Source organism: Accipiter gentilis, chromosome 32 (genome assembly GCF_929443795.1).
Source record: "Accipiter gentilis chromosome 32, bAccGen1.1, whole genome shotgun sequence".
In the NCBI taxonomy this organism is placed as follows: Eukaryota; Metazoa; Chordata; class Aves; order Accipitriformes; family Accipitridae; genus Astur; species Astur gentilis.
This window is the reverse complement of record NC_064911.1, coordinates 4,064,564-4,078,573: the sequence shown is the minus strand read 5'-3', so window position 1 is coordinate 4,078,573 and position 14,010 is coordinate 4,064,564. Positions and strand designations below refer to the sequence as shown.

General features: G+C 35.6%; 1 protein-coding gene across 11 annotated transcripts in view; it reads left to right on the top strand.

Moving 5' to 3' along the window:
• SYNJ1 (synaptojanin 1) overlaps positions 1-14,010 on the top strand; it is a 68,721-nt gene that overhangs the window by 37,188 nt on the left and 17,523 nt on the right. For 6 of the 11 annotated variants that reach the window (XM_049835088.1, XM_049835087.1, XM_049835094.1 and 3 more), the window contains 11 exons: positions 199-339; positions 725-917; positions 2,226-2,384; positions 4,639-4,795; positions 5,144-5,261; positions 5,374-5,589; positions 6,380-6,458; positions 7,519-7,681; positions 9,710-9,916; positions 10,908-11,036; positions 11,654-11,692. In XM_049835088.1, coding sequence (XP_049691045.1) covers positions 199-339; positions 725-917; positions 2,226-2,384; positions 4,639-4,795; positions 5,144-5,261; positions 5,374-5,589; positions 6,380-6,458; positions 7,519-7,681; positions 9,710-9,916; positions 10,908-11,036; positions 11,654-11,692 — 1,601 coding nt within the window. The remainder of the gene's footprint in view (positions 1-198; positions 340-724; positions 918-2,225; positions 2,385-4,638; positions 4,796-5,143; positions 5,262-5,373; positions 5,590-6,379; positions 6,459-7,518; positions 7,682-9,709; positions 9,917-10,907; positions 11,037-11,653; positions 11,693-14,010) is intronic. The other 5 variants (XM_049835095.1, XM_049835090.1, XM_049835089.1 and 2 more) reach the window with 1 other exon arrangement.

Below are 14,010 nucleotides of genomic sequence, written 5' to 3'. Positions count from 1 at the left end.
GAAATGGTGATGTCATGACAGTGTATAGCCTGTGTCTCTGCTAGGAGGCATTTGAGCACCATTCGTAACTTGGCTTTGGCTTACTACCCCAAGGTTTAGTTAACATTATTGTATGAAGTTTATTCGCCTAGATCAACAGTTTAGATACCTGCTGAATTTGATTTATTTTAAAACTGGCATTTTTAATCTCACTGCTAGCACAACCAATCAGAAGCTCTGGGCTGCTGAACTGCAGAAGACTATATCGAGAGATTACAAGTATGTGCTGCTGGCTTCTGAGCAATTGGTGGGTGTCTGCCTTTTTGTGTTCATCAGGCCGCAGCATGCTCCTTTTATCAGGTCAGTGAAAACACAGCTGTGCCCAAGTTGGGTTGGGTCACCTTCACTTTGCTTTGTATTGCAAGCTAATGTACAAGTATGCTAAGAAGCATACGGGGCTCTAAAAGAGCTGTTGCATCTTCTGGGGTACTAGTTGCTTAAATTCTTTTATCTTAGTTTTTAAATGCCTCATCTGTTGCCAAGAAAGCTTGAAAAGCTGAAGGGTTATATTGTTACCTGTTCAATAGCTGTTGGCACTTTTTAAAAATAGCCCAGTGGCCTTACTGCTGAAAGAACAATGTGAAAATGTTCTCTTATCAACATAATGTCATACTCAGATGTACTTAAAGCTATTAACTTCTGTGCCATTTTATTTGAAGGTTTAATAGATGTTTAACTCTTTTAGGGATGTTGCTGTTGATACTGTAAAGACTGGCATGGGAGGAGCCACTGGAAATAAAGGTGCAGTAGCAATTCGGATGTTGTTTCATACATCCAGTCTTTGCTTTGTCTGCAGTCATTTTGCTGCAGGGCAATCACAAGTTAAAGAGAGAAATGAAGACTTCGTAGAAATAGCTCGCAAGCTCAGTTTTCCAATGGTAAGCAACAGTGTTCAAATTCCATAACGAATGAGAAGTTAAACCCTTTGAGCTCCAGCAGTGTCATCCAAAAGCTCTGTTTATTTTTTTTCCGTTCCCCGGATTCCTGTGGAAATAAAATTTCCTTGGGTTAGAGGTCTCAGTTCCCACAATTTTTATTAGAATAGATGACTGCAGAAAGAATAGACCTTTTCAGTGCAATGACTGATAAGAGATGATGAAGCATGAATTCACTTGCATTAGGCATCAAAGATTTAGCCTAGGAAAGAGACTTTATAGATTCCTGACATGTAGTAGAACTTTTGTAGGCACCGGAGTTAATCAATTATGAGAAAAAAATTAATGGGAAACAGCACAATTTTCAGTACACAAGAATGATTTTTGCTAACTCATTTTAACTTCTTTTTTACTCATTTTTGTCTAGTTGGATTTTACAGTTCTGTAGCATAGTCTCATAAAGGATTATCAAACACCAAGTAAATACTTAATAATTTTATCAGTGCTACAAAATGCTTCCTCGAGACTTAGAGCTGTTTTAAATTTTGTAGTCAAACTGTCCTTTGTTAGTTTCTATGGCATTGTGCAGGAGTCTGACATCTTATTTTACAGGGTTTTTTGATTTCTAAATTTGTCCCCATGGTCATGTTTCAATTTTTCTTGAAAGTACTGTATTCTTATGGTCCCCAGAAACAGTCTCCTAAATGCTTTTTTAATATGTCAGTGCATCTGCTTTGATTTACTTAAGGGCAATGGAAAAATCAAAACAAAGAGGGAAATAAAAGTTCTCGCTTTAAACCCTAGGTTTTGTTTAAACTAACATAGTTAGTTGGCTCTCCCTAACCATGAAAATTGTTTGTAACTGAAAAGTCTTCAATTAAATCTGAATAAGAAAGCCCTCGATTTGCAGTTTGTCAGGATATTGTGCCACAAGATCCCAGGGTAGTGTTTTCTTCTCCTTTGTAACCTCTTTGTGACACAGCTAACAGTCATCATCTTAGAGCAGACTTCTAAAACGGGAGTAGAAAGATGAAGAATTTTAGAATCCAATTCAGATGATTCATGTTTCTTTAGAAATGCAAACTACATAAGAAATGTTACTTCTTCTTTCATATTCTATATGTGTGAAAACCATACAGTTGGCTATGTTGTTCTAACCATATGAACACTAAATACTAGCATGTATTTCAGTTGTGGTCATCAGCTAGAAATGGTGCATATTTTAGAGATAAAAACTGAACTTCTGCATCTGGAAGTAGTAAATTTGTCACTTGGTTGTTTGTAACTTCATTGTGTGCTTCTGTTTCACAGGGAAGGATGCTCTTTTCCCATGACTATATCTTTTGGTGTGGTGACTTTAATTATCGAATAGATATTCCAAATGAGGAGGTTAAGGACCTAATACGACAACAGAACTGGGATCCCCTTATAGCAGGAGACCAACTTATCAATCAGAAAAATTCTGGACAGGTATCTTAAAAATATTACCACACTTAAGAATACTTTATTTTTCTTTTTGGCTTTAGCAGTTTTCTTTGGTGCTTCTGTAAATCTGTATCCTCAGCATGTTTTACTTGCCACTTTTGTCCAGGTAGTGGTATGGAAGGGTGGGACATAGCAACCTTTAGTAACGTATTCGTAGTAACTGACCTGAAGAGGCAGTGATACAAATACAGTGACTAGCTGCAGGAGTGAGGTTTTTTCTTTCTCTTCTGAAAAAAAAAGGTAACTCTATCATCTTTTTAGAACTTTGTGTTGGAGTTTACCAATTCTAATATTTTTCTTTTTATCAGTGCAACTACTTAAAAAATATTTATAGAAGTTCTTTTGGTAACGTTACTGTTTACTTTAAATTCCTGCAGGTCTAACACTGTTACTGTCGTTCTGTTGGAAAATGGAATAGTCCAAACAGTAGCTTTTTTACTTACAAAGAAAAAGAGCATGGAATAACAAAGTCTGACAAAGCTTCAGATTTTAGATTTTTAGGGTTTCTTGGGAGGCAGCATGTAGCAAATAAAGGAATATTGGTAATGAATCAAATTTTGTGTGAAAGTGTGTATTCTTCCTTTCCAGCTTTATGTGGGAATGCTGTAGATGGTACAATGAGAGACAATCCTCTGTTGTTAGTTTTGTCTGCTTGCCAGCACTTTGATCATAAGCAGTGTTTTTTCTGAATTAGAGTTCTCTTCCATTTGTACTGGTGTCTTGTGCACCAGAACAGGAGGAAAAACACTTGATAATTTTTGGTTTTTTATATAGCCCAGTTCCTAGAGAGAGACAGAGATGTACGTTCAAATGGGCAGACAGCATGATTGTCTGTTAATTTGACCAAAACAAGAGAGGTGTAGAGGTCTTGGGGACACTTACAGCAGTTATAAAGCTGGAAAGATCTATGGAAACTACTGGAATATGAAAAAGACTCAAAATAGTCTCCTGACTGGGAAGAAGAAGGTGTAGTATTGCACTGTTGGGGTAATACTCCATTATTTGGAAGTGGCTGGCTGGGCAGCAGGGGCTATCAGCTGGCTAGCGAGGGTACCTCCATGGTTGTTGCGTTGTAGCTGTTGTGGTAGTTGGTTGTAGCTGTTAACAGGTGTATCTGCTGTCCAGTAAAGGTGTTTACATAGCAACTTTCTTCGTAAAAGCAGGTTAATAAATAATTACAAAAGACAAAGAAATTAATAAATTGTCTCAGAAGTTGCAGATCTTCTGACATTCTGACATTGATCATCTGACACTGATTTTAAAATTGACTGGATTTCAATTTATATTTCCAAGAAAAGCAGGCTAGCCTGTCATTTGATGCAGACTTGACTATTAGACCTAAGTTAGAGTTATATTTTACAGATTTCTGATGTGAAGGTAAAACTGCCCATATAAGATTAAACTCAGGACTAGAGCTGGTTAAGTTAATAAAGGGTTTTAGCTTATGACTAGTTTAAACACTTAAGGAGTTAGCAAATCTCCTGGCCTTCTAGGGTCTTCTGGCTGTATGTGTTTATGTTGCAAAGTACCCAAGGGATTTTTTGATTCCTTTCAATTGGCTCTGTATATCTAAATACTGTACATAGTCTTGGCGGATAATTTCACATAATATCTATCTCTTTTTATTCTGTTTTCTATTTGCTTGAGAAGAAATGATGATATTATCTCTCTAATCTTTCAGTTCATATTGAATGTATCGAGGACTCTTTCCCTCCCCCCCCCCCCCCCTTCACCCTCCCTCCATAACTCCTATTTATTGATGAGGCATCTTGTGTCGATTTGGGAGAATGCTTTGCATGTTCAGATCAGTACATAAAATATAAACCTTAATTCCCAACTTCTGCTGCTGACACATGAGTATCTAATCAACTAATTGCAGTACTGTGGACAGCATCTGTGTTCTTGATGACCTCAAGTTCTGAACGACATTGGAGGAACAGTAGGTTGCTCATGAGCCTGGGTTTAAAGATGCAAATGTTGGCATAGTTCTGTTTAATGATGATCTGTCTGGGTCACTATTTAGTCTTAGTGGCAAATGTAGAATGTTTTCAGCAGATAAAATTTGGAGAAGGATTCATATTACCAAATTACTTTTTTTTTGCTTTTTTTTGCTTTTTTTTTTTTTTGAGATGTGTATACAGGTTTTAACTGTTAAAAAAGAGAATTCTGATTAGTTTCAAGCTGTTTCCCATCTGTTTGTGTCTGCTAGCATGACACATAACTGCTTTGTATCTTACAGATTTTTAGGGGATTTTTGGAAGGGAAAATAAATTTTGCTCCTACATACAAATATGATCTGTTTTCTGATGACTATGACACCAGTGAAAAATGTCGCACACCGGCATGGACAGATCGTATTCTTTGGAGAAGAAGAAAATGGCCTTTTGACCGATCAGGTTTGGGTGCTTCCTTGAATTGTTTAAAATATTGTTTTAACTGGCTTATAGAATCCATTTAGTGACATTCACAGTGCCAGTGATTTTGAGCATCTGTCCCTGACTTTGTATGAGACACAAAGCTTATAATAGCATCTGCAATAAATACAGTAACACTGAATAGGATCAAGAATCAGATATCAGTTAGTGACATTTTGGTAGTTCAAAAGTAACTTCTGGTTTTTTCTGTAAAACACTTGGGTTTGGTTTACTTTCTTTTTTCTCTTTTTACAAATAGCTTATTTTTTTAAGCATATTCTTGCAATCATGGTGTTTTTCCTTTTTTTCTTTTACTAATACTGAATGTAGCTGAAGACCTGGATCTTCTGAATGCTAGTTTTCACGATGACAGTAATGTCACTTATACATGGAATCCTGGTACTTTGTTGCACTACGGAAGAGCAGAGCTGAAAACATCTGATCATAGGTTTCAGTTTTATTTTATACATTACTTCCTAATCACTGAAGTTTGTTATTGTTACATATTTTGTTGCTCAGATACTCTGCTTACAGGTTTTTCTTTTGTATTTTTTTCTAAGGCCTGTGGTTGCATTGATTGACATTGACATATTTGAAATTGAAGCAGAAGAGAGACAAAAAGTTTATAAGGAGGTGATCGCGATGCAAGGACCACCTGATGGTACTGTAATGGTCTCCATCAGAAGTTCTTCAGCAGAAGAAAACTATTTTGATGATAACTTGATTGATGAACTTCTTCAAAAATTTGCAAGCTATGGTGAAGTTATACTTATAAGGTTAAAAAGACTTTTTACTTTTAATCTCTATTCCTCTTCATTGTTCCCACCTATTTCCTGAATAAAGTTACTTTCTTAGTGGGCATTTCAGTTATGATCTGCTTCATTTTTAACATTTAGATTTCACTTTTCATGTCTTTACAGTTGAAAATCAATTTTGCATACCTGTATGAGTTTCAGTTTTCAGACTTCATTTTCCCAGATACTCTTTATTTTTGAGATAGAGTATCATACTGACTTTGTCAGAAATTCATCAGAGTTAAAATTTGTCATTTATGTAATTTTATACAAATTTTGTATTCTAAAATTAGGTTAGTAGTTTTAAATGAACTGAAGATGAGAGGATCCCTGTGGATGTTGCATTTTCACTAAGCTATTTATTGAACTATAAGTGTTGTGGTATTTTGCTTGGGGGCTTTGGGGGTTTGTTTTGTTTTGTTTGGCTTTCTTTTCAGAAGACTGAGAGCGTAGTCCCAAATTCATAGTGTGATGTAATGTGGAACACCTAATACAAATATCTAACACACAATTACTATTGTACATGTAACTGTAGTCACATGATTTTTAAGAGGACAGTGCTTTCACTGCGTGATACTTACCTAGTTCTCTTTTGCTTTGTTTTTCTGTTGGAAGTATACATTCAGTTAAAACTTATTAGCCAATTAGATATATTTTAAGGAACCTAAAACCCCAATTCTTCTCCACCAAGTAAAACATGGAAAAACCTTTAAGATAAGAGCCTTCAAAAGTTAGTAGGTAATTTAATTATTGTTTCCAATGGACTTTGCAGGTTTGTGGAAGACAAGATGTGGGTAACATTTTTGGAAGGAAGCTCTGCTTTGAATGTTATGAATTTGAATGGTACTGAGGTAATGTAAAAATTACTGAACTTTTGTATAGCAAGATAAAATCCAAATTTTTAAAGAATACTTGGGTGGGTTGGGTGTTTTGTTTGTTTGTATGTTTTTAATTCGTAAAAGTTTTTCATATTCCATACTAGACTGTTGCATCTAATCTTTTTTATTTTTACTTTTGATAGCCGTGTAGCATTATGCTGAGTTTCAAAAGCCAGCAGAGAGAACTACCAAACTTAATTTATTTTTAGGAGGAGGACTGTTAGAGAAATGAAGATCCCATATTGAGGGGCATCTTCATCAAATGAGTGATTTTTAATATTTTTTTTTAATGAGTTAAAAAGCAGAGGTTTTAAACTGGTTCATAATACAAACTCAAGGTATCATATTTACAGCCTGCAATTATTCAAAATTCAGCACTCCTGTACTGCAGTCACTTTAAAGTGTCAGAATTCCAGCTCTCATTGATTTCTGTAGGGTCAGTATTTAATCTTTGTAAAAATTTTAATTTTCGTGTTCAAATTTTTACTGATCTATGTTCCTGTTAAGACTTAGATCCTGTAATGTGATGTTTGCTGGTGGATCCTTTCATCTGCTGCGAGCTTCACTAACAGTCGGTGCAGGATAGGGGCTCAGTGTCATGTGTCAGTTTGCAGAATGAAGGCCTGCTGTTTTGTCAGTCTCTAAAAATTACTTTATTCATGCAGTTTATAAGCAAGTCTGTTTTTTTCAGATCAGTGTTTCTGTCAGAATAAAGAAACCAGAAGCATTCCTATTAACTGAAAAGGAAAAATCTTACGAGACAAGTTGTTAGTTTTTCTTTAGAAAAATATTAAGTAGTTGTAATTAACAGCTTAAACTACATAAATGTACTTAATTACCAAAATGAAGTGAAAAGCATATTTATTTTTGTGATGTGTCACTGTCATTGTTTAGTCCCAGAAATTCTGATAACTTTATTTGTGATATTTTCAGTAATTTTTTTTTCTTTTTTCTTTTTAAATCTAGAATGCTGAATTTTAATGTACCTACTTTTAACAATTTCTGGTTTGTGCATATCTTTTTGGCAATTCAGCTACTAGGAAGGATTATAAATATAAGCTTGAAAAATCCAGATTGGATCAGAAGTTTGGAAGATGAAATGAATCTAGAGAAGATTAATATTGGGCTGCCTTCATCGACAAGCTCCACTTTGCTTTGTGAAGATGCTGAGGTTACTGCAGACTATGATATGGAAGGTTTGTTGAAATAAAGTATTCCTCATTTTGAAATGCTTACAGTCCTAAATAATGTGGTTAATTTAATGCACATATCAGGACTTTAATTTAACAAGTTATGCCCATCTAGAACAGATAAATTAGAAATCCCATTATTTCCAACAGTGTCTTGACAACTTGTTGAACAGTGTCAGTTTCCATTGTATCTCTAGGTTTCGCTAATTTGCTGACATTCTCTTTATTCTTCTCACTTTATCCTGTGACCTACCCTCTGAAGGTCACTTAATTCAGGCAACTTTTAATGTTCATGAAGACACCCTATAAGCAGGATATACTCAACTTCAGAGTGCAGAGCAATTATTTTTTTGCCAATACACATAATAGATTAATAGGACTAATGAGCCTCCATGCTGACCACTGATATGCTTACCACTCCCAAGAAGACACCTGGTGAGCCTTTGACAGGCAGGCAAATATGTGTTGGGCAAGGAAACCTTCAACCTCTAATCTTTGCCATTGATAAGTTGCTGTTTTCAGGTTCCCTGGTTTTTATCAGTTTTGGTTTTTCCCTGAAGGGTTTTTGCATCTTTTCATGTCATACTTTTATAGCAGAATCCTTAAGTTGCTGAATATCACTGTTGCAGCAATTGTGCCTCTGCTTTTTTGTTTGTCTTTACTTGCATGTTTCTAATCTATGTCCTCTGTCACAGCTTATTTTTTAATCTATTAATTAATTTTTATGAAAGGTCTGCTTCAATCTCTTCTCTACAATAAAATATATTCTTCTTATATCATTGGCAAGTAAAACAGCTGTTTTTCAAACAGCAGCAAAAAAAACATGCACACCTTACCCGCTGACATTTTCTGTGTGTATTGCATTTCCAGATGTATTTTACATGGTTGGTTTTTTGTCAGTTCTTGAACAGATGTACTTTCTAGGTGTAGTCATTGTGTCTGTGTTGATTTATTCTGAGTAGCTCATTTGCTTTGAATTTCTATCCAAGCTCCTTAGTGGCAAACATTATATTGCGAAAGTTTCAAGAAAAGAGATGGCAGCTATATATACTGGAAAGAGTAGACTAAGGGATTTTTGTACAGGTATTTCATAAAGGAAATTATGTATTGGTAAGGGTACAGATACAGGAAACCTGTACGAAAAGTTGGAATTTGCATTAGTCTTAGTGTCATAAGATACTTCGTTTGTTTTCCAATGCACGTAGGAAACAGGACTTCAGTAGTTTAGACGCCTGTATGATTGGTTGATATTATTAATAGTCTTACATGAAATAGTATGATCCCCTTAAAATGTGACATCTCAAATCCCACAAGACTCTTAAATCAAGAGCTAAAATCTAATTTGCAGCCTGTTTACTCTGTTACTGCTGAGCAGTGCACAGTTGAAACTGGAACTTCTGTAGATTGTGTGTCGTTCATGTACCTGAGGAGAGGGAAGCCTAGAAGTTATGGAAGAAAGGATTACTATGGTCTTATTGGAGTGTGATGGGATAATTGTCTATTTTAGGCATTTTGAATATCAACATAAAAATATTCTAAATTGACAGTTTAATTTTCAAAGGCACGTCCACATTGAACCTTTTTTTTTAAACATCATTCCACCTTTTCAAACAGAAGGTATTAAAAATAGCAGATATCTTGAAATCCCGTGCCCAGCCTTCAGAAGAATAAGTGAAGCTTGCAAACCAAGGAAATAATTTTTGCAGACGTCTTCTTTGTAAAGCTAATTGTTTCTTAGACTAAGCAACATTGCAGTTGCCACACTATAATTACCTATAGTATATATCTATAATACATATTGTGCATTTGGAGTATTTTCAACTGGGTTGAATACATATGCGTTCTTCATGTGTAATTTCATGATGCAAGAATCATATTTTGGTTGTTGAGCTAATTCCTTGGAACTTGAGGGCTTTTTGCAGAAAATTCCATGCCCAGAATCAGTTTATAATTCCCCCACTTTTTAAAATAAGTAACTATTGTTCCCTTTATTTTACATGCTTTTTCTTTTTTGGGGTGGGGTTTGTTATTTAGGAGACATTGATGACTATAGTGCTGAAGTAGAAGAAATCCTTCCTCAGCATCTACAGCCAGCTTCAGGCTCTGGTCTTGGAACCTCCCCAAGCTCTTCACCGCGTTCCAGTCCCTGTCAATCACCTACGCTGTCAGATGGACCTATGCTCCCAGTGAGACCAAGCCGAGCACCAACAAAAACTCCTGGACCACCTGTTTCCACACACAGTGTGTATTACATTGCTCAACTGCCTCTGTTACTACTATACAATCTGGCAGCTCTATGGCTCAGTGGTAGAGTACTAGTTTATAGATGATGTTTGATAGAGCTTTTAGATTAGTATAAAAGGCTGTTCTTGTCATTATCTAGCTTTTTATGCATAAGTGGCCTTGGGCGAATCACCTCATTCTTTGCATCTTGGTTTTCCTAATGGGCAGCAGAAGAGCTTTGTTTCCCGAGTCTTATTTGGAACAGTGTCCACTGATCTACGCTGCTGCAAACTACCTAACTTGCTGTAGTTCTTTAGCATTTCATGATGAAAGAGACATCTCAAAAAGTTATGTGATTAATAGGCTAAGTTGATTAGTTTGTAACCTCTGTTCAAAAATTCTGTTGCAGTGTGTCGGTATAATCCTAGTTCACTTTACTCATACTGTTCAAATACAGCCCATTTCAATTAATGCTCCTGTCAGCTGTAGTATGTAAATTGTAATCAGCAGATTTGTAAATGGGTGTATAATATGAAAGCTTCTGTTTAAACACAACTTTATTTTAGTGACAGAGTGGACATTTAGAAATACAGTGTTTGGAATGGCTTCTAGAACAGTTTATTTCAATGTAATTTGGAGTAACTTTACAAAGACTGCTAGAATGCCTTCGGAATTCCCCCTGTAACTTTTTTTCCAGAGCACTTAGTTCACAGATAAGGGCCAAAATAAAAATTTGGAACTCTGCAATGTGTAAGAGTGTTCAGGATTCCATGAAAAGCATATACTGATTAAAGCATATAAGACAAAAATCTGTGCTTAGGAAATCTGCTTCTTTTCACAATTGGTTTATTCCTCATGTTTTCCCTCTATCAAAAACTTATGTATCATTGTTTCCAGGGCTGGGAACTGACTGTCCTCTCTATGAAAATAACTTGCTATTAGAAAAGCTTTACTGTGATTGAAATGTGCAAGTGATAATTTTTGCGTTGTTTTCTGTCATGTTCTTCAGCTGAATTTCAGCTTGGTACCCAGCAGAAAGAGTCTTCTCAGAGCTTGGAGCCTAAGCGTCCTCCACCACCTCGCCCCGTTGCTCCTCCTGCACGCCCTGCTCCACCACAGAGGCCACCTCCACCATCAGGTAATGCAGTGATGTATATCAGGTAGTCAGGATTATTCTGTTTCAAGTCTGTGAGATGAACTTTGAAGTCCACAGCCAAACTGTGTTACATTGTTGGTTTGAGGCTCAATGGAACATATCATTTTTTCACTAAAATTTTTAGTTGGTACATTTAATAGCAATAACAGCATGGGAAATAACAGCATTATTCAGTACCATTTAAATATTATTGTCTTTTCTTAGTGAATAAGTTTTAAAATTTTTATAACTTTATTTTCACAGTTTAAAAATGTGGGCCTCCTACAGCAGTGTTTGCTCAACATTCCATTTTTATAGTATCTTCATTTTTAAAATAAAAGATAAATAATCTTATGCATTCATTGATTTATATTCCTTTAATTTTGGCATCAGTATATATGCATTTTTTCATGTCCAAGTTTTTAATGTTGAGTTCATCTGGATCATCTGAAAATGTAAACAATTGAGCACTAAGAGAAACTGGATGTTCAGAAGCATATGGGCAACATAGTTAATAACAAACTGACCCCTGTCATTTTTAACTTTCTCATTCTTTTTCTTCCCTCTTACTGTACTGATATTTTTCATTATTGCTGCATTCATTTCTTAAATACTTTAAGGCGGTAGGAGTCCTGCACCTGCTAGAAAAGAATTTGGAGGTAATGATTTTAATTGTTTTCAAATATGACTACGTAGCAAAACTACTATGGTGGTCTGTTGTGACAATACTTAATATGATGATGTCCAAAGGTATAAAAATGGGTAATTCTTGAATGTCAATGTAATTTCTTTCTCAGGGTTTGTATCCCCCTCTGAATTACATTTGACTTTTTAGTGAAAAAATATTTCTTCAGAAGTTGGTACATTCGAGTCGGAGAGATTGAAGTTGTTCTGGGTTTTTACTACTTTGTCTTGGTAAAAATATACCCAGCTAACTTTTCTGTGAAAGCAGAAACTTGTCTTTAGTTGTGAAAAGGCTAGCTTTTTTCCTCACAGTCCGTGACAAGGAGCATTGTAAAATGGATTGTGATTGTAGCTACTTGCAGCGATTATCCATTAATTAATTGTTCAAGTTGAAACTACTGCTAATCTGGCCCAGTTTCCCTTGGATGATCACCAGTTAACAGAGCGCTCCAAATCACTGAGCCATATTTGTTTCTAAGCTGAACACTGACATATGGGTAGTTTATTTTCTGTTTCCAAGTCTGACATGTGCTCCTAAGCCTTTCCTAGAGACATGAAACATCCTCCGTAGTTCTTGGAACTAGCATGTACTTCAGAAACACAAACTTAGCAAAGGAGTTTATTCAGCTACTTTGAAGGCACTGGAGAGCTACAGGTCTTTACAAAGTAACAAAATCCTGAAATAATTCTGCCCTAATTCCTTCCCTTTTGATAATGCTGAAGGCTTTATCAACCCTTCAGGCTAGTTTTGTTTTTTTCCAGCCTGATCTGGTTTTGCACGTAATAATGACTCACACGTTCTCAGAAGTGCTTCTTCTAGAAACTAATCTTTGTCCTTTGTCACAGGCTTCATAGTTGAGCTGTCCTGCTTGGACTTAAATCAGCTCATTAATATGTGGGATAGAGTGAGAATAGTTAGTGGCTCTGAAATACTTTCTTAATGGCTTTTCAGACACTGCCACTCAGTTGGTAGGAAAGAGGGGTTTTTGAGAAAACAAGTCAAAAGTTTTGAGCAATCTGAGAAAATAAGTAAACTGTTTTACATAGTATATAAATATCGGCTAACTTATTCTGATGTCAGGTGGAGATGTGCATGGCTCTTAGATACAGCTGAGGGGAGGAGGTTATTATGCCAAAGGCATAGTATTTCGAATTAGTTAAAATGCTGAAGTTTTAGAAAATAGCCAGTTTATACATAAGGTGCAACATACATGAGATTGAATTCATTGTACTACTTCAGTCCTATATAGCTTTATGTGCACTGACACAATCCCGTTTGCCTAGTTTGTCTCAATTGTGCAAAGACAAGCCTTCTTTTTTGACCCTCTTTCCCAACATAGCTTTCCATAAAGAATTGTAACTTAGATAAAACTTGCTTTTTATGCAATCTTTTAAAAGAGATTGTAGTATATTTTTTTCATGTATTATTCTGACCTAAAACTCATCCCATTTTTTCTATCCTCTTCATTTTCTGTTCATGGCATACATTTGTAAGGCATAATGCTTTGCTTTTCAGTGGTACCTAAGCTCACCTCTGAGCAAGCTAGCACAGGACTGGAAACAGTATAAATGTCATAGTGTGTTACTGTGCTCGGGGAAATGGCATCTGTTTCTCTTGCCTAGAGTGATGGCTCCTAAAGCACTGTGAAGATATCCCTGTGTACTGTATAAGTGCATCAAACTTTGTTTTTAGACTTCTGTAGCATATGCAAAGTGACATTGATCATGTCTTTAAATTGTGCATTTTAAATGTTACTTCTTTTTTTTTTCCTCATGTTTTTTAACCTTTTTTTTTTTTTGAGTGCTTCACTCCCTTCAGTGCCCATAACATTTCTTCTAATGGTTCAGTATGCTTTGAAGATGGCAGCAGGATTTGGGCATCTAAGCTTTTTTAGAGTTTGGTCGTATTTTACATCAGTAGTAACTCAGAATTCAAGGATACAAGCCTATGTACTCATTGCAGGGGTTTACAAAGTGTAGACTTTTCACTTGCTAATATGAAAGATTTCCACTGAGGATTTTATAAGCTCTCAGTTGTTTACAGCTAAAAATTAACATATTGCACTTGTTCACCCAAGATTTTTTTTTAATACGTTACAGAGTAAATTCTTATAGAAGATTAAAAATTATAAAGGCTGCTAATTGTCAATTACTTGAAGTTAAAAAATAACATTTGAGTTGGGTTTTTTTTCCCTTTAATAATATTAGTCAGACTTTTCCAGACTAATGCAGGAAAGGCTTATAGTTATCTTTTACCATTGTTTTAGACTTTTAAAATGGGGTTAAGATTGAG